General features: G+C 45.4%; 1 protein-coding gene across 1 annotated transcript; it reads right to left on the bottom strand.

The window, feature by feature from the left end:
- Window positions 1-12,851: 12,851 nt before the first annotated feature.
- On the bottom strand, window positions 12,852-26,740 carry FZD4 (frizzled class receptor 4). The gene is made up of 4 exons (XM_019530375.1): window positions 26,539-26,740; window positions 24,133-25,305; window positions 16,260-16,340; window positions 12,852-13,288 (listed from the first exon to the last, which is right to left on the bottom strand). Exons 1-4 carry the CDS (start codon window positions 26,668-26,670, stop codon window positions 13,142-13,144), a joined length of 1,533 nt encoding a protein of 510 aa, XP_019385920.1. The 5' UTR covers window positions 26,671-26,740; the 3' UTR covers window positions 12,852-13,141.
- Window positions 26,741-26,746: the final 6 nt, after the last annotated feature.

Below are 26,746 nucleotides of genomic sequence, written 5' to 3'. Positions count from 1 at the left end.
ATACAGCCCAGTATGCTGTTAGCCTTCTTCACAAGAAAGGCACACTGCTGGCTTATATTCAGCTCACTGTCCACTGTAACCCCCAGGTCCTTTTCTGCAGAGCTGCTGCCCAGCCAGTCAGTCCCCAGCCTGTACTGGTGCACAGGATTGTTCTGACCTAAGTGCAGGAATTTGCACTTGTCCTCATTAAACCTGATGAGATTTCTTTTGATCCAGTCCTCCAATTTGTTGAGGTCTGTTTGTATTTGGCTGTAGCTTGCAAATTTGACACATTGGAGGGTGAATTTGGCTGTAGCTTGCAAATGTTGGGCTGTAGCCACCAAACTTGGAGGGTAGTTTCACTTAGTGGATGACCATTCAGTTACTCCTCCGTGCAGGTTTATTGCTCCCATTACAGGATAGGGAGATGTCTGTGTGTCTCTGGAGGGTGATCCTATTCTGAGTGGGAGACTAAAGAATCGCATCTCTGCAATATTCAAGTAAGTCAGAGATAGCCTCAAGCTTCACTTTGGTCAACAACTAGGTGACACAGAAATCTGCCCTAAATATTCTTTGGCTGGAGAAAATGTTGCAGGGTTAAACAAAACTGAGGGAAAAGGTGCTAGCATCCTTCTACCTCAGACCCAAGTTCAATTGTCTCTTCTGCCCAAGAGAAACTAAACTTCTATCTGCCACCTCCCAGAAGAGCACCCAAACCATTGGCCCGTACAGCGTTTTGGGATGGGGCTTTCTAAGTCTCTCTTGCTGATGATGCTCTTTTTTGCATGAACTAGTTAAATATCTATGGGACCAGGAAGAGAACTAGCCCTGGTAGCTTGGCTGGAAGGTTGGCACAGCTGTGCTCCAATCCTTGCTCCCATGAATATCGAAGTATTTTTCTAGACTGTGGAACAGTGTCAAAAGGAGAGAATGGGAACATCTTATGCAGGGCACACGATGGCACAGGGTTAGGGAAGTCTCCTGGGATCTGTCCTCAAATGTGCTCAAGCAAAGGAGAAATTTGAAGCAGACAGACACCTGGGCTAGTCTCTCAAACAATGGCTATTGAGTGAAATAGGACCATGCTTCCTCTTTTTTTTTTCCTCAGTAAAAAAAGTTTTTAAACAATGTGTATTTGGGAAAAAATCTTCTATGAAGTGTTTTGATTTTTTCCAGTTTTTGCCATCATACCAAAGAAGTTGTTTGCCCAGCTGCAGTATTAAGGTACCCAAGAGGGCATCTTCCACCTCAAAGTGATTACAAGGTACATACAGAAAGAAATGGATCTGTGGGTGTAGACCCATGTTCCATAGTTTCATAGTTTCTAGGGTCGGAAGGGACCTGAGCAGATCATTGAGCCCAACCCCCTGCCATGGCAGGAAAGAGCATCGGGGTCAAACGACCCCAGCAAGGTGTACATCTAGCCTCCTCTTAAAGACCCCCAGGGTAGGAGCCTGCACCACTTCTCTTGGAAGTTGGTTCCAGATCCTAGCTGCCCTGACCGTGAAGTAGCGCCTCCTGATATCTGGTCTGAATCTACCCTCTGCCAGCTTGTGACCATTATTTCTAGTCACTCCTGGCAGTGCTCGGGGGAACAGGGACTTCCCCAGTGCCTGCTCGTCCCCCCTGACTAGTTTGTAACAGGCCACTAGATCCCCCCTCAGCCTTCTCTTGTGGAGGGTGAACAAGTTCAGGTCCTGTAGCCTGTCCTCATAGGGCCTGCCCCGCTACCACTGATCATGCGAGTGGCCTCCTCTGGACCCTCTCCATGCTGTCCACATCCCTCCTGAAGTGTGACACCCAGAACTGGATGCAGTACTCCAGCTGCAGCCTGACCAGTGCCGCATAGAGGGGGAGGATCACCTCCTTGGACCTACTCGAGATGCATCTGTGGATGCATGACAAGGTATGGTTTGACTTCCTGACTGCCTCCGCACACTGCCAGCCCATGTTCATTGTGGCAGGGCACTGTGTGTGCCTGCCACTTTTAGGCCCTGGAACTGGCAGCCTCCAGGTGCCTAAAGAGGGCAGCCATTTTGGGTTCAGGGCTGCCCATATAAACAAGGCAGTTTGGCTGCTGGAGAGCAGGCAATACCACCCCCTGGTCAGAGGGCTGTTGAGTTTCATCTAGAGGCAGGGGAGGAGCTGTAGGGGATGGTAGGAGGCTCTTGGTCCTGGGTCTGACTGTAAACTGCACCCTGCTGGGAGTGGGTGGCCTGGTAGGGCTCCCAGTGGCATGGGAGCACCCAGGAAATGCCAGTGATCACCCCGGTGAAAGGTGGGTTGGGTGCCTTAACCCCTAGCCCTCACCTTTGGGTGGGTTGTGTTCCACTGGAGGTAGTTGTGGGGGTACAAGCCCTGAGGAGGAGAGCAGAGAGGCCAGGTGTGGCTGAGGCCTACCTGAGCCCTGCGGGGGTTTGAGACTCCGAGGAAGAGAGTTGGGGTCAGGTATGGCTATGGCCACCTGAGCCCACCTGAGGAGGGAAACCCTGAGACTCTGAATAAAGGGGGTGTTATGAGTAGGGGAAACCCCCAGTGGTGAGGGGGGCAGTGGGGGAACTGAGGGGGCAGCAATGAGAAACCCGAGTAGAAGCCCCAGTGTGAGGGGCAAAGCCCAGTGAAGGAAGAATGGGGGCTCAGCCAGAGAGAGCGAGAGCTGAGTCCTGTCCCCCAATAAGTCCTCCATCACTGGGAGGCAGAGTGTGGGTCAAGGATAACACTGGTAGTAGGACCACGACCTGCTGCCCAGGGGGGAAGTGAGAGTCCCTTGTGAGACCCTGAGGCACCAGTCACTGTGTGAGGTACCGCAGCTCCCCACATCTGTGAAGGAGGCCCCAGAGAGTGGGACCCCAGGGAAAGAGTAACGGTCATATATCAAGGCTTGCCTGAGCTTCCCCTGACTGGCCCAGGTGGGAGCCAGTACCAGGAGGGTCAGAAAGGCAAGGAGGCCCACCGAGAGGGCCCTGGGGTCCTGACTGGCCTGGGGATGGGCCGGGGCTAGTGTGAGCCAAAGGCCCCAGTGAGGGGACCACACCCGAAGGGAAACTGATGGCAGGGAGATGTGTGGCCCAGTATGATGGCGGCAGAGTCTGCCTGAAGGGAGGAACACAGGTGGGGTCCTACAGTAGGATTCTGGGCCCCATCGTGGGGGGCTGGCGCGTGAGAGCATCATGAGGTCATCTGCGAGGCTTGGGGTGTAGGAGAGAAATGGAGCCACAGATAGCTCCCCCTATCAGTGAGGCAGAAAATGGGAAGCCTTCTGCTTAAATTACATCTATTAATCCATTATTAAGATCAAGGTGCGGGGTGCAAGAAAGCGGGCCATTAGCCCAAGAACAGGTGCGCAGGCTGCACAGAGATCGGCTCTGAGCAGCCCCCGTTACATTCATCTTGGCATCAATGATGACACCAAGATCCTTTTCTGCCTTTGCACTGACGAGAAGGGAGTTCCCCAGCCTGTAGGTATGGTGCTGGTTCTTCCCGCCCCAGGTGCAGCACCTTGCACTTGTCAGTGTTGAAACCCATCCGGTTCTCATCCGCCCACCCTATGACTGCTCTAGGGCTGATTGCAGCCTATTCCTCCGGTCTAGCGTGCCCACATCCCCCCACATCTTAGTGTCGTCAGCAAATTTGAACAGGGTGCTATTTACCCCCTCGTCCAAGTCACGGATGAAGATGTTGAACCAGGACTGTTACCAGGACTGAATCTGCAAGTTGCTGTCCCTGGGCTCTGTAAAGGAGGGGAGTTCCCTTGGGGTGGACCGGCAGTGAAGAAGTCTATTCTGTCTTAACTCTTTGGTGCTCTCCAAGTGGGGCTGGAGGGAGAGGATTTTTCCCCCTGCTGCCAGCTTACACCTGCTGCTCACAGACCTTAGGGACAATTTTGTGAAGGAGACTGATCTACCCATCAGTTTTTATGTAGAGACCGAGAAAGCCGCATGAATTCTGACCTCCATGCATGTTTTTAGCAGGTCTGATCTGACTCGGTAGTGCACGAAAAAGAGGCTGGCTATTTCTTCTACCTTTGTGCTGAGTCAGTATTATTTTGGTGGAGCAATAGTGACATCTAGTGCCCCATGGTGTTTTGTAAAAGAACTCGGGGCCCCTACCTCATTTGAATTCAGTTTTGCTGTGTTTCAGTTCACTCCCCTCATGGAAGGGGAGCACAAGCTCATGTGTAGGCTCAGGGTAAATAGGATAGGGTATATGTTTTCAAAGAGTCTCCAGCGAATTTAAAGAAGAGTTCACGTGACCTAGATTCTTGCCGGATTTCCACCAAGTGCCTTTTATCTGTGCTCACTTCTTCATCGACAAATACATCCTTTGTTGCGGATGAGGCTGTCCAGTTTCAATGCCTGCAAACGACATTAATATCAAGGAGCACTCCCATAGCTCCAGATGTGAGCTGCCCGTTCCGGGTTTGAGATCTGTTCAGGAAGTGATGTTTGCAGAATTTAATCAGAAATATTGTCTTTGCGCATACAGAGATGCTTTCCTCGAATACTTGGCCCCACCTCAACAACGGGAATGCATCATGAAACTCATGTTCAGACTGATGCGTGGCCAGCCATCTCCATCTGAACATTTTGTTATAGGGACAACTTTACAGTTCAGTAATTCTCTTATCTACTCTGCTTAAGGTGGCTGGTATTTTACTAGGCTGGGCAAGTCACTCAATTGACCGGTCAAATATCGTCAACTGACTGCAATTTTTTTGACTGGTCTAAGATTATAGCAATTTTATGTGGAGTGAATATATTTTTTGCAGGTTTTTTTAATTGTTTTTTGACATGTTTCTTAATGGAAAATTTGTGCTTTTCCTGTATATTATTTGACTGCATTGGCAATTTTTTACAATTTCTTTTACTGATATTTGACCAGTCCATTTACCAAACTTTACTACCAGTCAAATACGTGACGCTATATTTTCTATGCAATTTTGTGGTGCCAGGATAGCTTTGGTAGTTTTTCACTCTTGCTACTTATTCTAATCCCAAGTGGCTTATTTCAGTAAATCTGGGTGCTTTTACAAGCAGACTCACTTTGTTTAGCAAAATGTACATTTCTGGGAGTCTATTTATTTTCAAGACACCCTAATGTTGCAGTCATTCTGTCAAAAGTGAGAGGAATTGGGCCATTGGAAGGCTGTTCACTGTTTCATATGAAATGAGTTATTAGTCTCAGTTCAGTTCCTAAAAGGCAGGCATTTAAGATCCTATAGCACCATCATAATTGGCACTTACTGGCTTCCTCGCTGGCAACCTCCACCAAGAATTCATGAATGGAATTGGCACTAGGACCAAAGACTAGACCCGAAATGAGACATAGGTGCCACCGTGTTGAGCATAACAATGAACTCCAGTATCCAGTTTGGAGCAGTTTCCTGAAGGTAGGCACATCTGCCCTTTATTTCAGAAAAGGAGTGGTGTGGGGATGTTACTTTTTATTTTAAACATAGAAGGAAGATGTCATGCTGCTACTCCCAACTCCTTTTATCCAGGAGCTCAGTGGTTGAAGCATTCACTCAAAATGTGGGAAACCCAGGTTATGTTCTGTTTTTCTGCATGAGGGAATTCAGTTTCCCCAGAGCTCACCTAAACCCCAGGCTGCAGGAACAGCTGATGAGGCACTCTCCACCCCTCCCGTGCTTGTGTACAGAAAAAAAAAATCAAGATTTTTCTGGGCCAGAGAGACCTGACTCTGCACTTCTGCACCTCAGCAGGGTGGAAGAAGGGTGCTTGCAACAGGCATTTTCAGAGCACACCATTTCAGTCAATCCCTAAAGGCCACAATAGGCAGTGGAAGCCCAGTTTCTTCATATCAGTCTTTCATATCAGCTGGGGGCCAAGACCCTCCCAATTCCCACATGGCTGCCAGGGCATCCCTGCCAGGTGAGTATGCCTGTTCGAGCTATGTGGGGATTGGTTCGGGACCCAATCGCCTTGTGGATGGGACACAGCAGTCCTAGCTGCTGAGACAGCTCTCTCTCACCCTTGTGGGGATCCGGACCAGCATTATGCCCTGGCTGCTGCAGTGGGGCAGAGCAGGGCAGCAGGGCAGAAGCACCCCTGGTCTCAGCTGCTCCTATTGGGAGCAAATTTGCTTCCAAATGGGTGTACGTGCTGATGCCTTCCCCGATGCAGTTTATTGCACCTGGCTTTAATGAGCAGTAATGTTACTGCACATTAATAGCATATGTAGATGCGCCTAGAGAGAAACTCTTTAAAAACTCAAGTGTGTTTTTATTGTGGGTGCTTCAGAAAGTGGGTCCAGGCTTTATAATGCTAAAGATATTCAATTACATATGCCATATGAAGCTGAGTGCCTAGGCAATGCATGGAATTATCATGACTGCACACTTTCTGGAGAGAGAGAGAGTGTGTATGTGTGTGCGCGCGTGTGTGCGCGTGCATGCGCACATGCGTGTGAAGGTAGCTAAGGCACAGCTCCATGTGTCCCTGAATATGCTACAGTTGCATCCTATAGCCAATAATCTGCAGTGTTCAGGATGATTAGAAAATGAAAATATTCTTGAGGGCAAGAAAGATCTGAATAAAACATCAGAAAACATGGGAACACTAAAAGGAGCAACAATGGGAATGTATTTGTGAGTGTATCTGAGAGGATACAGTCAGTGTTCTGCAGATCTCAGTAATCCTTTAATAGACTAAGGCAATATGATGAGAGAGAGGAGAGAGAAATTAGACTTTGGGGAGATGACTGGCTATAGTTAATAGGTCACAGACTTTGGTGAATATGTACTGTAGTAGAATCTAAGTCAAAGTGATGAAACATTTACAAGGTCTGAACAAGGTAGAAAGGGATGGGGGAAGTTTTAAAGAGTATACAATTCAGAAGTCCTGTTTTGGCAGGAATGTGAATGCTCAATAACAGTGACAGGTCCCAAAGGGCAGAGAAAAAAATTGAAAATACAGTCCTACAATTTCAAGAGCAACTAAAGATTTTTGGGGGCCACATCTGAGAAGTTTTATAGAAGTCTGTTTTTCAAAATGAGTGATCAGCACGTTCTGAATATCAAGGCACCCAAATTGCCAACTTCTACTAAAAAAAATTTGGCTAAAAGCTTTTCTTGAAATGCACACAAAATGTATAAAGTCACAAAGTAGGGCACCATATACAGCTGTAAAAATAAAAGAGCACAAAAAGAGGAAAAATAAGTCTTGCCTGAATCAAAAGTAGGATTTATGAAAGTGGTAACAAATGAAAAAAAAAGTGAATGCAGTAGCAAAAATACACTTCTGTGAAATTTCAAGCATCTGGACAGATATGGTATTTGACCCTCAGAATCCAAGAAGAAATATTTCTAATGGATCTGTCACAATGTTGAATAAGGAAAACTCATTTAAAAAGACTGAATTAGGAAGGTATAGAATATTCCTAAAATATGTAACAGCACTGTTGCTATAACAGATTTCTCATCAGAGCTGTCCTAGCTAATCTGAATAAATAGACCTGATAATGTTACTCTAGACTTATGCTCCTGTAATGGAAAAAGTAAGTTAATAAATCTTGTTTATTTTCCAGACAGGAAAACTGCAAGGTTAAAGTTCCAAACATTTAAGTTTGTGATTAACTACTGTTGAAATCACTGAGTGTGTCTACACATTCATTAATGTGCTTTTGCTACTGTACCTCTCCTGTGAGGTACTAATTAAGTGCACGTTAGGTGCCCTAATGCACAGTAGCAAAAGTACATGCTTTTTTTAGTGATGCTTAATGCGGAGTAGCCTAACTTTACCGCACATTAGTATATTAGTGCAGTTTTTGGTATGATGCTGTAATGCACAGGAAAATAAGCTACTGCACTTTAAAGTGCACGTGTAGATGTGCCCACTGAGACTAAAGAATGTGTTAGACAATTATTTAAATGCTTTGATAAATTGGAACCCAAGTGATTTCCCCAGTGTCACACAGAGAATTAGTGACAGAACTGAGATAGAAACTATTCATGCCTACACTCTTTGTCTCAGGCTTATACTGCTGGAGAATTCTGGCTGTTCAAAAAGCACCAAGTCTAATACTGAGTCAAAGAAAAGAAATGTCAAGAAAAAGGCACTGCACACATGTCCTTTTCTGTCCCTTATCTGCCTCATAGGGAATAACGGTTTCACCACTTCTGAAAACTTTTATAATGACTTTAAAGACTTCAGCTAGGGTTACCATAAGTTCAGGTTTTCCTGGACATGCCGTCTTTTTGGGTCCTCCCATAATCTGTCCGGGCAGTTTTTTAAAATATCAGCAAATGTCTGGGATTTTGCTTTACCTCTGCTTTTTCAGCACTTCCTGGCTTGCCCTACCAAGGAGCTGCCTGGGGTTGGGGGCATCAGGGCAGAGTGATTGGAGGCAGGGCCATCATGTGTGTCTGCACATGGCCCTGGCAGCTGCACACAGGTAAGTCTGTGGGGGGCAGGGCTTGGAGGGCCAGGGCTTATGGGGCTGTAAGGAGTGTGTGTGTGGATATGAGTGGCTGCCAATGCTGGGGCTGGCACAGGGCGAGGTGGTGGGGGAGGTACCTGCCCCTGCAGTGGAGAAGGGGGTGGGTGGTTCTTAAGGGGCAGCATGGAACTGCATGGGCAGCCACTGTTGGCCCCACATCCTGGTGCACAAGGGAAGCTGCTGCCAGGAGGGAATGAGTTGGGGGTATACAGGGAGTGAGAGGCACCAACAGGGTGGTGGGGGGGAGGGCATGCTGTGCCTTGAAGGTGAGGGGCAGGGCACAGGCATATCACTGCCTGCAACCCCCAAATCATATATCCCCCCCACTGACAGGTATTCTCTTTATTAAAACTATGAATATAGTAACCCTTCTTCAACAATACTTTAAAAAGGAGACTCTACATCAAAATGTAGTTATTTTCAGTACCTCTAAATTGCAAATTTCATTTCAAAAGTTCATGCAGATAAATAGGAAAATGGTGTACAAAGCTAAGCTCCATAAGGGAAGAGGTATGAAGAAACTAAAAGGCAAGCAGAAGGCCTGGCTTTCCAAAGTGTCCTCCTTTATTGCAGGCACAATATCCCAATCCCAAGGAGAGAGACTGGACTGAAAATCTGAAAATAGCAGTGGCTGCTATTTTTGCATCTCCACAGCAACTCAGTGCCCAGAGTTCGTGTCCCAGTTGCCCTGCTCCCTCCTGTTAGCTCTGCTACTTCCTTTGACAGTGTTCCTAACTCTTTGCACAAGTAAAACAGGTTATCTGCTTTGGGGATGAACCCATCACTGGGGAAGTACTACCATCTCTTTTGTTCAATAGTGTGAATAGCACAGTCACGTATCTGATGCTTTCTTCTCAGGTACTGAACATAAAACTTTTGCTCAGAAATGTAAGTTTGGTGACAACTGACACAGTATGTAGTGACAACAGCAAGAATTCCTTCTTGCTACTTGTACCTAGCACAGCAGCACCTAGAACACAGTTTATTTGAGACTGAATACACTCCCCACCAAACTATACCTTTTAAACAGAAAAGTCTGGGAAAACCCAGGCAGAGGGAAGGTCTCTTAGCATAGAGCCTTGGCACAGGATGGCCTTATGCCATTTTCAAATGGTGGGGAGGAACCAGCTGGCTTAGCCAAGAACCATTTTACACATGCACAAGGAATGAAATCAAACAAATCCTTCCATCTTCTTGAAAATTAAGGGGTACAGACAAGGGCATAGAAGTACAGAGCAAGACTTCACAGAGAGAGAGTCCACAAAGCAGTCCAAAGTCAGCTACAGAGGCCCAGTACATGAAAGCATGGCAAAAAAGATCATTACACTTGCATAAAAATTATGTTTCTATGGCTGTAGTCTGACCAAAGCCAAAAAGGGTGGAGAGGCCACCCATTCCCCTCCCTGAGAGAAGAGCTTTATAACTAAAGGATGGAAAGAAGTAGAACAGAGCACGAATACTTCATACTTTCAGCACTGATGAAAATTTCTTTCAGTTTATGATGGGGACCTAGGAGTGAAGGGAGCACAGATTTAATCTCCAGTATGCCATAGACTTGCAGTAGGATGCTGTTTAATTGCTGTGATCTTGATGGCCTAGCCATAATTGATTACAAGACATGGTGAGAAGGATTGAATGCTGATCTGGTTAAATTTACAAGCAGAGGAGAATGGAAAAGCTCTGTTGTATCCAGAATAATAGGACCTCAGCCTTCTTTATATCACTTCAGCAAAACAATTGAAACACAAGAGACATAAGAAGATCGACTTCTGTTTCCCAAGCTTTTGAAACTCTCTTGGCGGACCAGCTCAGGGCTGGCAACCTTTTCTGTCAGCTCAAAAGATTCCAATTAACCTCCAGCAATGGAAGAAAGACCAAGAGGCTTGAAGCGCAGCTGACTAAAGAAATGCCTGGAGTGGGTGATCAGGAGAAAATCTCCATCTGAATAACCTCTCAGCAAAAACCAAACAAAGCCACAAAAACTACTTTTTGATCCTGCCCAGTGACTTGCTCATGTCAAAAATGGCCAAGGACCTAGGGAAGATGTTTAGCTTCTTGTTTGATATGGACTCCACACAGGTGGGCTGTGATAATAGCTTACGGCCATGCACTTCATGGAACTCCATTTCCCAGTTACAAAGGATATTGGCAGGGGTTAGTCAGGACCAGGGATCCTAATTTTCCCTGAGAAAAAAAAACAAAAAAATCTCCATTAACCCCCCCCCAAAATTCACATTTTCCCATGACCTACTGAAAGCACAGCAGTGTCCCACAGCAAGTAGCACCATTTCTGCTCTTTTTTACTTTTTGCTGCAGTTTTTGCCTCTCAGCCAATCAGCAGCATACGCTCCCTGCCACCCGCTGCTTCACGGTCAGGGCGGCTAGGATCTGGAACCAACTTCCAAGAGAAGTGGTGCAGGCTCCTACCCTGGGGGTGTTTAAGAGGAGGTTAGATGAACACCTTGCTGGGGTCGTTTGACCCCAGTAATCTTTCCTGCCATGGCAGGGGGGTCGGACTAGATGATCTACTCAGGTCCCTTCTGACCCTAGAAACTATGAAACTATAAAAGAGAGCAGAAATGAAGCTGCTTGCTGCGGGATGCTGCGTTGGTTTTGATAGATCACAGAAAACACAGATTCCACATTTTTTCCATGGTTTTCTGGCTAACAGAAAACTAGGATCCCCAGTCAGGACCCACATGTCTTATTGCAGAAGGCCTGACAATCCAACAGGAAGGAGCTGTGTTGATCTCCTTTCTTCTTACAGGGTCTCTTCTGGTACAGGTGTAGCCCTTTCAGTGCCGGGGAAGGGTGGAGAGGAATTATAGCGACCACTGGAAAATAGAGAGCAGGGGAGAAGGAGAGGAGTCTTGGGGTGCTCCTTACATGAGCTGCAGCTGCTATTGCTGTTCCTGTAGGAACATGAGCTTGGACAACTGCCGCTGAGGGACAGGCAGAAGCATAGACCCCTTAGGGGGCTGCTTCTGGTGCCCCATTTCCCCCTCCCCTGACTCCCCAAGGGCAGGCCTTTGCATCCCATGGCAAAGCCTCCTGGAGGTGGCATCTTTCTACCCCACTTCCCCTGCCCCCAGATAGAACTGCTGGACATGGAGAGTCTGCCCAGCTCCTATGGCTGGTTTACACCTGCCAGAGCAAAGACTGATCAGGAGGGGTGAGGGGGGGAAATATCATCCCAATGCCTCCTCTGCATTGGTGTCTAGGGCTAGTGCCCTACTCACTCCATCCTAGTTACACCACTTCCTTCTGGGCTGTGTTTGAAACGTCAATGCCATTCTGCCCTTGACTCAATAGTATAACTGAGGGGGTGCAGCAGCCCCAGGTGCCACCTTTGTTGGAGGAAGAAGGGTGCAAAAGCAGCCATTGCTGCAGTGGCAGCTGATCATGTCATCACAATTGTCATGACAGAAGATGGCACTGCCCCAGGTGCTTGTGGCTGCTCCAGCCATGGAGCTGTGCTTCTATAGTTCTGCCGTGGCCATGGGCAGATCTCGCATTTTGAAAACGAGACTGCAGATGGTGAGGTGCCTTGTCACATAAAACAGCACAGGGTTTATTTTTTAGTTAAAAATAAACCAGATGCTTTACTAATATGCTAGGGGCCTGAAGATATATTATTAAGATTGAAGCAAACACAATGTAACTTCATTATAATGAGTTAAAAACAATCTGCAGGGCTTCACTACCAGGAGCAGCTAACCAGCAGCAGAATTGCAAAACAAGGGCTACCTTGGTGAAACATCAACACCATTAAAATGAAGATAGAGTCATTCACACCTGTGGAATAAAGCGTTTAGAAAGGGTCGGGTAAATTATAAGGAGCCATGAAGTCAATTAGCACTGCCTGACCAGAAATGCTGCTGCCCTTGGCAGGTATTTGGGTTTTAAATTTTGGGTGGAGCAGGAACCAAAGGGAGGTGGAAGTGCTATATCCACAAATTAATATTAGGTTTCCTACAGCCTAGCTGCCATCACCCTTCTTAATCACATCCTTTCAGTTCATTGTCTTGCTCAGGAAAAGGAACATAATTTGGGTATTTGCCACTGCTACCCTCCCCCTCCAAGCACAAATTCAGTGTAGATCCTCTATATGCAGGTGGGGTTTCCTGCTTTCCTCTGCCCCTTCTACTACTCAGAATGATCCTTCCAATCCCTCAGCCCTCAACCCCAGACCCTGGTGGCTATGCTCCTCTTCTGCTGTCTTCTGTCTTTCAGAGTGATCATCACAAAAGCCACATGAAGTTCCCAGTTCATTCCTTTGCAGACCTCACAGCATCTGGGATCCAAGTACAGATATTGTGCCAATGCTCAAAAGACATTATTTCAGAAGGCTGATGGGTCTGCTGCCTCGCAGCAATAGTAAATCACTACATGAGTATTTTTCTTTCTGTTTATTTGCTAGCACATAGTCATTGCTCCTACAAATATCATACATTAGAGCGATGCTAGTTCTACCAGCAACCATTTCCTTCCTCCTTCCAAATCCAGCAGCTATGAGACTGACCATAATAAAGCTGTAAAGGGATGAACTGGGAAAATAGGTAGAAGATAGCAAGGGGCTCTGAGTCACTGTCAGATTTAGCCAAACTGTGTCTTGCTATATCCAAACACCAACTTCAAAGATCCTGCTAAAAGAAGGGCAAAGATGTTTAGAGAACTACCAAGAACTGAGGAATCGTGTACTCATTCAAAGCATGATTCCCTTCATTGTTTCCCTTGTGTGATGGTTTTGTCCCTCTTTTTTAAAAAATTGCATTCCCCAGTCTTCAGGGCTAAAATTCAATGTATGTTTCAAATTAAGTTGTATAATAGAAGAAACTGCCTTTCTTTTTGCCTGAAAAAGAACAGGTGCATTTCCTTGTATGTATTCACTCCTATCATCTCAATCAGAATGTACATAATCTTAGGAAAATAATTAACCCACATCCTATCACTCTGATTAGCATTAGTCAGATTGTGTCAGTAAATTCATTGGACAGTTTTGACTTCTGAATAGAAAAAAGGCATTACCTGCAGAAACTATTATCCTTATCCAATTAATCCTGATTGATGGCTCCCCAAGTGTCTGCTCTGATTAGTGTTGGCCACCTTCATACCTTGCTCCAGTCACATGGTATTGTTTCATTCTTTGGTGGATGGTAGTCTGGGGCAGAGGAGGAAGGCTTTAATAAACCACTTCTGATATGAATGTTTGCACAAACAAATCCATGCAATCACTTGTACCACTGCTAGGTATTTGTGGAGGAGAATTCATAATACTGTCTTCCTGTAATCATTCTTGCAAACAAGTACCCACTGTACAGATTTGCAAAGTCAATTTAAAGGGACACAGCCAGTGAAGCAAATTTACCAAGTATATTCAGATAAGTGTTAATACTTACATTTTTATATACTCCTTTTAAACCTTCTCCTAGCCATACTAGAGCAAAGAGCAATAATAATGTCCCCAGATGAGCATCATTTAAGTGTTAAGAATCCACCTGGTTGCAGTCACACTATGGAGAAAAAGAACTACATCACTACAGAGAAAGAGTTGCACCCTCTTCAAAATGCTGCAGCACCGGTAAATACATGGGGATGCTACATCACCACTACAAAGTGTTGACTGAGCACCTATGAACTGGGGCTCAGCCCACATGTCCCCTGAATCCAAATACTGCTCTGGAGCTGGGCTGTGAGTTAGTGCCAGATTTATTTAGTTTCCAAAAAAAAGTTGACTTTTTTCTAACTACCAGTCCAGGGCTTGGATTTGGGAGTCAAGCTGTGTTTTCTAGACTCTAAGACTACCTATACACATGCTTAAAGGTAGGGATTGGTTAGAGGGAGGGGGAGGAGCATTTTAATTAAAGCGGTTTCCTGCCACCTGCTCTAATTAAAATGCCATAGCACCATGTGTATTAAGCCCCTTCACATTTAAAAATGGCTGTAGAATAGTTTGTTGCACCTTGTTTGAGCAGGTTTAGTTAAACCGCATCACAGCCATTTTCAAATGTGCAGGGGCTTAATACATGTGACACTGTGGCGATGCTGCAGCATTGTAACTGGAACGTGTCGGAGCACATGCACAGGCAACCTGATGTGTCGTTGCTTTCAGAGACTGCGAAGCAGGCAATGGACTCAGTAATGCCTGTGCATTGGCCAGGAGCTCAGCTGGTCCTACAGGGGTGACAGGAGCAACCAGTACAATGGTCTGATTGTTGTCAGTAACCAGAGTAGCTGAGATTTTAAGGGTATGTTGAGGCTGCTTTTGTGACTGCCACCACCAGCAATCCCTGAAGGACTGTGGGAGGGCCTCTGGTTTCAGGAAGCAACTCTGCAGAAGGCAAACAAGAGACAGAGGAGTATGATACCTGCCTCAGGGAAAGTGTGGCGTGGTTTCGGTCAGTAGCATGAAAGGACACTCTTCTAATCCAAGGCATGGGCATGGGGGTCTTCAAAAGGAGGCTAGACAGCCACCTAGCTGGGGTCATTTGACCCCAGCATCCTTTCTTTCCCTTGGCAGGGGGTTGGACTAGATGATCTGCTTAGGTCCCTTCCAACCCTACCAACTATGAAACTTTGAAATGATGGTTGTTACCCAAGGTCCTGCCCTGGCCATTGGTTCAGAGACTCTGCTTTCTGTGCTAATCTACCTGTAAGTAGGACACGAGGTCTGTGCAGTAAACACTTTCAGAGCCAGAATAAGCTTTGTTTAAGCTAAAGGAAGATCTGTCTCGGAAGACTTATGCCAGCCTCTGTGAGGCTAAAATCGGTCTTTGAAAGCTGGACCGAGTTTTTGTGCCAAGCTCCTGGGCTCCGATGAGTCTTTAAATGCTGGGAGAAGCTTTGTTAAACTCTTATGCTTGTAAATCTTCAGCCAATCAGCAACAACTGATAGGGAAAGACTAACCAGACATGGTCCCTAATTTAAGCTGAGGCCTTGAGGTGTACAGCCACATACAATACTGTATTTACTCATTTTGAAGATAAACCTGAATTTATGATAACCCCCCCATAATTAGATTCTATATATGGAAAAATAATAAATGTGTTATAATTGTCCATGTATAGAATCTAATTATTGTTTCCTTCTAAATTTGTTTTGCTTTTCACTTATTGGTCTCATAGTAAAACCCATACTCATCTATTGATGTGAGATACATTCAGCCTCCCACTCCCCAATTGCTGCAGGGAGGCAGGCAGTAGGAAAACAGGTGATGTGGGGAGGTTAAGCAGCTTTCCCCCTGCTCATGCCTGTCCCCCTGCTACCTCTGCCCCCTACCCACCCCCCTTTCCCCTATGCTCCCCCTCCTGCCAGCCTCTGCTCCCCTTCCCCCCCAGGCTCAGCTCCCCAACTTCCCACCCCTTTCCTCGTTCCATGCCAGCAGGCTTCATACCTGTTCTGGCCTGGGGCACTGAGCATGGCCCCAGTCCTGCCCCTGTAGCAGCCATGTGGGCTGTATGCCACTGCTGCAGGGGCCGGGCTGCATGTGCTCAGTACCCCAGGCTGCAGCATGCACGGAGCCTGCTGGTGCAGAGCAAGGAGAAGGGGGATAGGGAAAGAGGCAGGCAAGGTTGCATGGAAAGAGGGGAGATGGAGGGAAGAGGCTTCAGGAGGGAGATGGTGGGGTCCAAAGTTGGCAGGGGTAGGGGGAAGGCATCAGCCGCAGTGATGGCCCCAACACCTGGTAGTGGCTTGAGGCTGAGCCACAGCAGCCACCTGCCCCCATATTCAATTCTAAGACAAAGGACTTCCCCCCCCAGCGGTAAATGGGGATAAAAAGCTCATCTTAGAATCAAGTAAATACAGTAATAGGATGCCACACTTTTATGTTACTGCAACTCTTTTGCCATGTGGCAGTAGCAGTACCAAGATGTGGGTTCAGCTGGTTGAAGGGCTCTTCTTCCTGAGCAACAAATACAATGTTGGCTCTAGAAAAATAGTATAAAACCTCTCTGGTTGTTTTTGCAGGAGGTTCTTCCACACTTGTTACCACTCTATTCCTTTGGGAGTCTAGACCTCCAGCTACCTTTATTTGGGAATATGTGGAAAACAAACAGGAAGAAGCCCAAAAACCTGCCACACATGTAGAAAAGATACTGAGCAACCCAAATTAGATAAGGTAAATGAGATAATGTAAATGTAGATTAGAGGCCGGTAATGTAAAAAGGGGGTAGGTGGGCACCAGTCTTGGACACTGACCCAAGAAGGGAAGGGGATGGTACAAAAGTAACAGCAGCCGTGCCTGGCTGCCACCAATAACGTCACTGCTGCTGCCCTGTGTGTGGGTGCCTCCCAGGATACTCAAGTGCCTGGTTACGCCTCTGTTAGAGGCTCAGGAATGTGTTAACCTCAGGTGGGGAACCCACAGGAAAACGAGAACCTCAGAAGAGACCAGGCCCTTGTAATTTGTTGCTCCTAGACCTCAAGACAGAGACCTTCTCCCCACCACACTTTGCCGAGGTTCAGTTTTGTTAATGAATCAGAGTCCACCACCTATAATTCAGGAGGGACCCATTCATCCTAGGAAATGTCCTATGCAATCTCTCTACCCTTTCATAAGTATAATAGGTCATATATTTATACAATAATACAATGCATAGCAATACATGGTATATTATATTATATGATTAACATAGGCATACAGTATGAGCACACATTATGTAGTCTATCATACATTATGTAATGCGTGGCAATGCGTATGTCTAATAATAATAATACAATTTAAAAATGTCAACCCAAGTAACAATAATATCTTGACAGCAGGAATTTTCCAACATTTTAATTAATGAAAATGAAGCTGGTCATAGATGACTTCTCTTATCTCTTACAGAGAAAGCAGGGACTTTAGCTTTACCAGAGTATCTTGGCCCTGAGGTTAACATTACCATTGAAGACCCCTTTTTAACAGGCTGTGGACTGGGTCGGGAGCAGAGCAAAACAGAATGAGTTTGAGAAACAAACTTTTTTTCCTGGATTAATCCCCTGCCCTCCTTTTTTTCCTCCTAAAGTCAGTGAAAAGGGAAAAGCAGGAGGGGAAGAGTAGCTCAACTCTGGGCCTGGGCCATTTGGCTGGTGACTAGGAACCATTTTAAAAAAAATTAAGGTGCAGAAGTACCCAGGTATGCTTCTAGTAAAGGGGTTTAATTCCCCAAATATTTCTCTATCCCTCTAATATCAATAAATAAATCTTCACTTATTTAACAGTTCCAAATGAAAATGCTGCAATGTTCTTGAAACTGGTGAAAAAAATGTATGTAACTGATGTGGACTGAGGTATGGATGTGGAGTGAGAGGGTAGAAAGAAAGATATTGCCTAGAGCTACCACTAGATGTCAACCAGTCCTTGTTTTAAAACAGTGAAGTTGAGTATAAAAAGGCAGTTGAGAAGTGCTAGTTTTACTATTGTGTGGGCCTTTCTGTGCAAGCATTATAAGTAAAAATTTCAGAAAACACTTCATAATATTTTCAGCTACCTGTCTTCAGGTTGTATAATAAGCATCCAAAAAGATTGAATTTTGCAGTCTTTGGAGTTATTTAAGAGGGCAGATTATCAAATTATTTGCATTTGTTTTTCAGGAAGGATGTTTTTCCTTCCTCAGAGTAAATTCAGGAAATGGGAGACGCAGTCAGGAAACTAGCTCAATACTGGTGTAAATACAAAAGGAAAGTCTGTTTCTTGCCAGCATGTCTGCAAACAGTGGGTTCTTTCATTTGTCTTAAAACGTTCTAAATGATTGATTTAGAAAGTAAAAGAATGACGATAGACACCTCCTCAGAAATTTAACTTCATAAATCAGCTTTTTTGCTGTCAGATTGCTGGCAGGAAAATAAGCCAGGAATAGAAATCCTAACTGAAGCCACAAAGATTAACCTTTTATTGGCACATGAGTATAGCCTGACGTAAATGGTTTGCTCTGTTGTTGTACCTTTCAGCTGGTGCTGCACATAAGCCTTTAAGACTAGGGCCCCCAGACTCCAAGGTGATGGTCACACTAAAAGAAAGCCCTAGGAAGACAGAAGAGCAGTGATTTGGCAGAGTTATCTTTAGCAGATCAGATTTCATTTGCTGCTTCTCTCCTTTAGCTACTTTTGCACTACCCAAGTGAAGTTGTCTGTAAGCTGGGCTGTTCCCAGAGCATAAATCAAAACAGCTGGCTATTAACCAAAGGCTATTACAGCAGCTGGAATTCGCCAGGGTATAAGGCCTCCTAAACAAGGACCCCATCCAACTGCAGGAAGCAGCAGCAGTCTAGTATCTCCTGTAGCAGCTCTATCCCAGAGTCCTCTGTACAGTGATGATGAGTCTCCCAGGCTAGTTTTGGTGAAGCAGCAATATGGCATTAACACAGCTGTAAATCAGGCTATTCTGTGCCTGTAGAAGCTCTCAGCAGTATTGACTATAATGGAGCTTGACTATAGCTTTACAAAGCTGTTCCATACTGTGCTCAAATGCCACCAAGCTTTGGCAGTCTCACTGAACTCTCTGGGAGGAAGCAAATGATGCGAGCTCTCATGTGCATTATTTTCATCTCCTGCATAAACCAACAGCTATGTTTTTACCAGACAGAACAATAAGTAGCAGAGATTGCTGTAGGTCACTTCTTCAGAGCTACCCTGGCTTGCCACTAAAAGTCATTGCAAGCTGAAAGGGGTGTAGTGAGCTATGAAATGAACAGGTAGCTTTTTGTCTTGTTCTTACATGTCAAAGTATCTGCCTCATAAAACTAAGTTACTGAGCTTGCATGTTTTATCAGAGGCCATGGTATATATACTCATGGGGAGAGAGATAATTCTCTCACCTATTTCTGTCTCCCTCCATGTCAGGCTTAAGACACCCTAATGTAGTGGCCCGAAATACGCTCCATTTCCCATTTTCAGGACATCTTTGGTCACAGACTATATTCTCTTGTGATATCAAGTCCCCAACATTGATCACGATCCCCAAAATAGGTCTGAAAACACACATATAAGCACATACACACACTTGTTAAGAATCAGAGGCAAGTTCTTTGTGGGTTCTGTTTCACAACAACGGCTCTCACACCACTTCATGCCCAATCTTTCGGAAGATTTGGCCTGATTTGTTGTAGTGGGTCAATCTAAATTGAAAGCTGCCTTCCACTTCGGGGTTCACGTTAGTTCAGGAATTAACTTGGGGTCTACCAGTAATATTCTAAGGCATCTAAACAGGACAGTTTGATACTGAGTGACCTGCATGCAGCACTCTCCTAAATGATCTTCTCGCATATTTGGGGCATCTAGATTTGGGTACTGTTCTTGAAAACTTGACTCAATAATCCCTGCGGATTATCACATGATAAAACCTATTGTCTCCTTTATAACAGATGCTGGGTACACAAACTCTAGTTTATTTAAATATTAAAGTAAAATTTAAGATTATGCTCATCTAAATAATCCTCCATGCTAAACTCCTACTGGTATGACTGATTTGAGAAGCTTAAGATAACAATTAAATCATAAACGATCACTCTAATGTTAAACCAGCTAGCGAAAACACAAACACAGGAATAGTATTTTGCTGCTTAGCTTAACTGTTATTGTATAGTGTAGCTCATAAGTAAATGTAACATAAAAAAACTTTAAAAAACCCCAAAAGCCAAAGTGCTCATGAATGCTCTTCCTTTATGCTGCAGCCCCAGTGAAACTTGAAAAGGGTATATCCTCAGTAACATTGGAGAATAGCCATAGTAGCAATCCCTGGATTTCAGGAATGCTACAAAGGGAACCTGGCTCTCACAGAAGTCACTCAAAGTATGACCCATCGTTAACAGAAAAATGATTTTCCTGGAAGGTAGGGCAGGGTTGAGTTATCTACCTTTGTTTCAGGCTCTCAACGTTTCATGTCTTAGGCCGTCTTGCCATACTTGAAATAAAAGGGCCTGCTTGAAGCCTTTTGATTTTTGGGTTCCCAAAACCAACTACACAATCTCTTTTTGCCCCTGTGCATATCTGCAGCTGAAGAAGCTAATTCTGCCTATCCATTCAGGAAAGCCTGGATGCCATGCAGAAATGTAACAAGGTACTGCTGCTTCTCCACCTGTACCCTCAGCTGGGGATCCCAAGCATCACCTTTGGAGAGTCCCTCTCATTGAGTCTTGAGGCTTTCAGGAATAAGCTGGCCCAAAACGCTGAAGCAGATGTAAATTTTGCACACTTCAAAGATTTTAGCATCTAAGTTTGGCACCATGACTAGTGTCTTAACCCACCACAGCTACCTATTTATTAAGTTGAACTCTTCAGTCGTATGCATTTAAAGACAGAACTATGGTTATAATTATGAGACAGTTTATGGTGGGGGGAAGCAGGCAGCGAGGGGAAAACAGGAGGGATCCTTCTCCCCACCCCCCGGCAAAAAACCCAAGGCTCAGTAAGAATCTATTACTAATTCACAAGGGTTAAAAATTTATTTTGATACAAAAATTAAATAGCAAAGTTTTGTACAGTGATAAATTAGAAATTTACAGTACATACATCAATGTAGATATACTTTCTGTACACTCAAAAATAATCAGTGTCTATTTCTTTGTAAGTTCAGAAAGAAAAACTAATTTGCCTCTTTAACATGAAGTAGCCTAGTTTGTACCTCTGTCAGGCATTTCAGAAGCCTGTGGTCAGCACAAAACACGGCCTGGGGTGGGACTGTCTTGAGAAAGAAAGGGAGGAGGGACAGAGTGGGGAAGGTAACTGCTGTAAAGAGTTTCTAGCTCTATATAACCACAGCAACTGCACTTCCGAGGAAGGATTAGTCACACATTTTTTGGCTTTAAATTCATAACAACGTTGTAGTGAGAGAACATGAGAGTTGCAGACACTCATAACTACTGGCCCTCAAGCTTTAACTAGACACAAATCCCTGGACTACAACAGCCCATGGGTGAGTAAATCGACCTGTTACATTGCTGCAATTGAAGAATCTAGGCTCACCGGGTCTCAGGCTAGCACAACGCCTCCAAAAGTACGAGAAAAGTTCCCTCTCCAGGCACTAATATGCCTCCTGCTGCAGTGTTTTGAGCGCTTCACAATTTTTAACAGATATATCCTCCAAATGCTCCCTTGAGACAATTCAGTATCATCCTGATTTGATTTACTGTTGGATGTCACTTATCAGTGGCGATGGCACTGCAGGAGGCTCTATCCAGCCACATTTTGAGATGCAAGGGCACTTGGAAAAGGCACCACTTACCGTTAAGTTCTGTGTAAGTTACACGGTTACAAAAAAAATGTAAATGATTGATTGTGCTAAATGGTCTGAAGACCGAGGTATGTCTGTCAGTCTGGGTCACTGATCTCCCATATCAGTGGAGGGAGACCTGGATGCGTTTGGCCCCACTATCTTAACCAAATGATCCGGCTCCTCAGTCCCTCAGAATTCAAAGCTAACTTCTGATTCTGCATCCTCAGTTTGTCAGGGCGTGGATCAGATCACCTCACAGCGAAGTCAAAATTTTCAAGCTTGCTGGAGTTCGTTTCCAGAGCAGAAAACATAGCTCCAAACATAACATTACTGTCCAAATGTAACAGCAGAGACATAACAGAAAGCATCAGGAGTCTCAACTAGTATGCAGAGCTAGTCAAAACAATGGCTTGTGTTTTGGGTAGGATGTATCAAGTTGTCACTTGCTCTGCTAGTGAGTGATCTCAACCAAAGACTGCAATTAGGTTTTGGAAGGAGGGACAGGGGAGTGTTACATGTGCTTAAGCACGTGTTGGCATTAACAAAGAACAACACAAATCTCTACAAAAGAGCACTACATAAAAAAGCTACTCTCTGAATGAAATGATGTTTGAGAAATCCAGGGGGTACCTGTTTTAAAGCTTGATGTTTCCTATAAGGCCATTTGTACCCCATTCTACCATTTAAATCTATAGGAGTGGAAGGCACTTTGCAAGGTCTCGGCACCTCACCGTGATGCCCTCTGTATAAAAACCACAAAACAGTATTTTAGGGTACACAGGTGAACTTAGGGGTCCTTCAAGGGAGAATTGTCTTGTAAGCGTCTGTAGGTTACGTAGTTTCATCATACTCCACAACAAACAGGCCTCTGGCAGGAGGCATTGGCTTCTTGTTGAGAAGGAGCTAGAGCCTTTTCTTGTAATAGGATAACAGACCTTGATGGTTACTATGAAACAATATTACTCACCAAGATGCTGGCTTGCTTTTCTTTGGATCCCTTTACAAAAAGGAAAATGTCTCCATTGTTCAAGATGGCTGAATGCCTGCTAGCATTCTTATATATATAACAAAGTTCTGCCATTCTTAGCGAGCAACCAGACCATCGTTTTAAGACAGTCAGCTGTACTGCTATGTCATGGCTGGAGAATGTTCTTTTAATTGTATCTGACACACACAATTATACCAAAAGGTCTGTGTGAACAAGAAGCTGCCAAGAAACTTAACATTTCACTTCTCCCAGACTGGCGTCTGCACAGATACAATCACACAGAGCGAAATATATTAAGCCTTAATTGCTTAATGCAATGGGTCTCTGGGGAGAGCCAGATAAGCTTACTTGGAAAAAAGCTGTGTGTTATTCTGAAGTGACCCTTCCTTCACTTTCCCTCATTTAGCTCCACCTTGCAGTGGGAAGGAGGACTATAAAAATAAGACTTCATTTAAAATTAGTAATTGTTGAGGAATCAGGTTGTCAGTGTGTGGAAATAAACAAGGTTATCTTGAAAGGACCAAAAAGGGGGAGGACAGAGAGGGAGAGAAAATTGTGAACTACACATTTCCTGTTATGCTTCAGAGTCCAAGTGGTTATTCTTCTAAGAAAGGTCCGAAAAGTACTGACACTATAGACAGTATTGTCTATATTGTGTGTTATCCCAGACATTAAGGTCAGGTTGTTAAATGAGTGACAGAGCCATCCTTCTTAACACCTCAGGAAGCCCTACCAATTCATTGTTCATTTGTTCCTTTCAAACCTCAAAAGCCCCCCCCCGGCATTTGTCTGAAAACATAGTCTTTGGCTGCATTATGAAATATGCTGGCTTAATCAAGGCACAGGACTTCAGGGTAAATCTTAACAGGCTCTGATCACTTCCTGATCACGGTCTGATCACTTCCTTCAGGGCACTGAATTCAAAAGGTGGGAAGGCAGCCAGGTGAAGGGCAGAATACCCTGCACCTCGGAGAATTAGACCCTAAACCAGCCCAGAATTTGGCTCTAAACCCCTTTTCCTCTGCCCACTACGAAGTGATTGGGGAACCCAGCACCTAGCAGATGTAAGGTCCTCCAGCTTCTGAAGACAAGTACGTTGCATCCTGCTTGAAACAAAAGTTCAGATTTTTCACAGCTTTTAAAGCCTCCCTGGGCTTTCCTATATCGGGCAGCATTGTTTATGGCTATTCTTGCAGCAAGGCTTTGGAAATGGTTGCTTATTCTTTAAAGCTTTTTTCCAGAGACAAATGTCTGTATTAATCTCCTCACCCCCCCCCTCGCCCCCCCAGCAACATTTCTACTGCAAATGTTTATACGTGAGCAGTCCTTCTGGGGAAGTCAGCACATTGGTTTCCATTATACCACAGTCTCATTCCCTTTCCCAGGTTTTACCCAGCCATCTGCTCTCTTCTCCCGTTTCACTTTCCCTGAGTTCACCAGTCTGTTAGAGCATTTTTGCCATGTGTGCAGAGTCTTGGCTGACCAAATCCACATGCCAGATGTGATACCCACCAGCAGAGACATGAAGATTTTGAGCATCTCCACAGCCATATTGGAATCGTCACCCGAATAGCGGAAGACAGCCCAGTTGGAGATTTCATAGAAATAACAGGCGATGACACAGGTAGCTGGGACAGTGTATAGCACTGAAAAGACCCCAATTTTGACCATCAGTCTTTCCAGCTTGTCAGTTTTAGTCCCATCTTTTTGAAGATTAGACCTAATTTTAAATAAGGCCACTAACCCTGCTGCTATGAATAGAGTTCCAATAACCAAGTAAGTGAAAAGTGGAGCAACAACAAAGCCAGTGAGTGCATCTAGATTCTGGCTGCCAACATAACACAGACCAGTGAGCTCATCCGCATCGACCAGTCTCATAATCAAGATGACTATGGTCTTCACAGCAGGGATAGCCCAGGCTGCAATATGGAAATAGGAGCTGTGCATTTCTATAGCTTCGTGGCCCCATTTGAGTCCGGCTGCCAGAAACCATGTCAGTGTCAGAATAACCCACCAGATGGAGCTAGCCATCCCGAAAAAATACATCAGTAGGAAAATTATAGCACATCCTGTGTTCTTAAGACCTTCTTGGATAAGAACAGGTTCTGCTGCCTCTTCAAAATCACAGGATATCCTTTCCCGGCCCACAGTCAGCCTCACAATATAAGCAATGCTATAAATATTGTAGCACATACTCAGAAATATGATTGGGCGTTCGGGGTAAGAAAATCTGGATGAATCGATCAGGAAGGTCAGGACTGTGAATGCAGTTGATATGAAGCAAAGACTTGCCCACACTGCCATCCAGATATCAGTAAATTCCTTAGCTGATCTGCTGTAGAGACCAGCGTCGTAGCCACACTTAAGGACACAGTTCAAGCTTCTTTTCACCCAGATATACTGGTCTGAATTAGATCCCATGGCATGACACTCTTCTCCTGGCTGTAAGGGCATCTTGCTGTGAAGGGGAACTTCTTCATCCCCCGGGCCCTCCATGCACATGTGGTTGTGGTCGTTCTGAGGTGGGAATTTACTGCAGTTTAGGCTGTCTGGCCAGGCAAATCCAAACTCTTTTAGGACAGGTTCACATCTTCTTTTGACAGAAAGGCACATGCCACCGCAGGGACCTATCGGGATGTTAATCTTCTCTGTGCACATGGGAACGTAGACTGAACAAAGGAAGAACTGGAAGAGAGAAACAATAGTCATGTTTGTGTTCAGAAGAGAAAGAGAGAACTAGGTAGGCTGAGCATGTCTCCTTTCTGTCTTCTGTTGCAGTGGAGCTGAGGATTTTGCCTAAGCCAACAAGGAGCAGAAACCTCAAATGATCATCCCTTTTTTCAATTAAAAAACATTTGAGGCCAAAACCCGATTGTTTTACTGACCAGATCGGCCTTACCAAAGCTGGGAACAGCTCAGCCCTAGATCTAAACATCAGTGATGCAAACTAAGATGGTGTATCTAAACTTTAAGAAAAGAACAGAGATTCACTTAGGAGATGGTACAGAGCTTTTCATACTCAGATGGAAGTGGGAATTGAATTGCTACAAGAACTATTGCAGACATTTTCTTCTGTAAGCGTGCCTGTGTATTAAACCAAGTTAGAATACCGCAGCACGTTTAGCTAGTGCACTTACAGTTCTGATATACGGCATAGTAAATGAAATGTAAGAAGGTTAGGAAAAAAAAAAAAAGCATTTAAGAAAGCCAAGCAAGGGTCAATTTGGGAATTGTGTGTGAAGAAACAAACTCGTTTTTGTTCGATAAAATCTAAGCTGGGGGAGAATAAAGCTCTTGCCATTAACATGCGAGAGCAGCTCCTGCGATGAGATTATTGGAGGGACCCCCCTTCCCACCCGGGGCCCACGTCCACCTGTTTTTTTAAATGACAGAACATCTCCACGGCTACAAAACCCCCCTCAGGAGCAGGGAAATGCTTGCAAAGGGCCACGCTTTCCCAAAGGAGGGACAGTGCCGGTTGCTCTTGTCGGTGCTTCCCCCCCGAGTGCCCACTGCTCTACTGCGAGCAGCAGAACATAGTGTTGAATGTGGGGGGGGGGGGCTTTTAATTATTTTTTTTCTGCGTGCTGGCATCTGGGCTGGAAAGTCACCTCCTTGTGCCATCGGGATCCTTTGTACTTGGCCCATGCTCACGGAAAAAGATGGGGGGGGTGTTTTTTTTCAACCCTGTGGTCAGAGCCCTCTCTGTGCAGCGTGGTGACATTCTGAAACGGAGGAAAAGAGGGGCGATCCCTGATTTCAGTCCTGGGAGCGGGGCTGGAGGGGACTACGGAGGCCAGGGAAGACCAAGCACCCCCAAGGCGGCAGAGGGGCAGCGCTCCACCAGCTCGCCCCGGGAAGGCAGCCGGGAGCAGCGGCACCAAGCTGGGCGCCCTGCCCTGCCCTGCCCGCACGCACCTGGAGCTGGCTGGAGCAGCCGTACTGGATGAGCGGCGTGAAGGTGGTGAGCTGCAGCTCGGCGTCCGCCTGCAGCTCGTGGCCCACCAGGTTGGGCATCTTGGTGACGTTGTAGCCCAGGTTCTGGCACATGGCGATGCGGATCCCGTCGCAGCGCCGCTCCTCCTCGTCGCCGAAGCCGCGCGCCCCGCCGAGCGCCAGCGCCAGC

Source organism: Crocodylus porosus, unplaced genomic scaffold, assembly GCF_001723895.1.
Source record: "Crocodylus porosus isolate Cpor-Errol unplaced genomic scaffold, CroPor_comp1, whole genome shotgun sequence".
Taxonomy (NCBI): Eukaryota; Metazoa; Chordata; order Crocodylia; family Crocodylidae; genus Crocodylus; species Crocodylus porosus.
The sequence above is the reverse complement of the archived record's forward strand: the minus strand, read 5'-3'. Positions and strand labels throughout refer to the sequence as shown.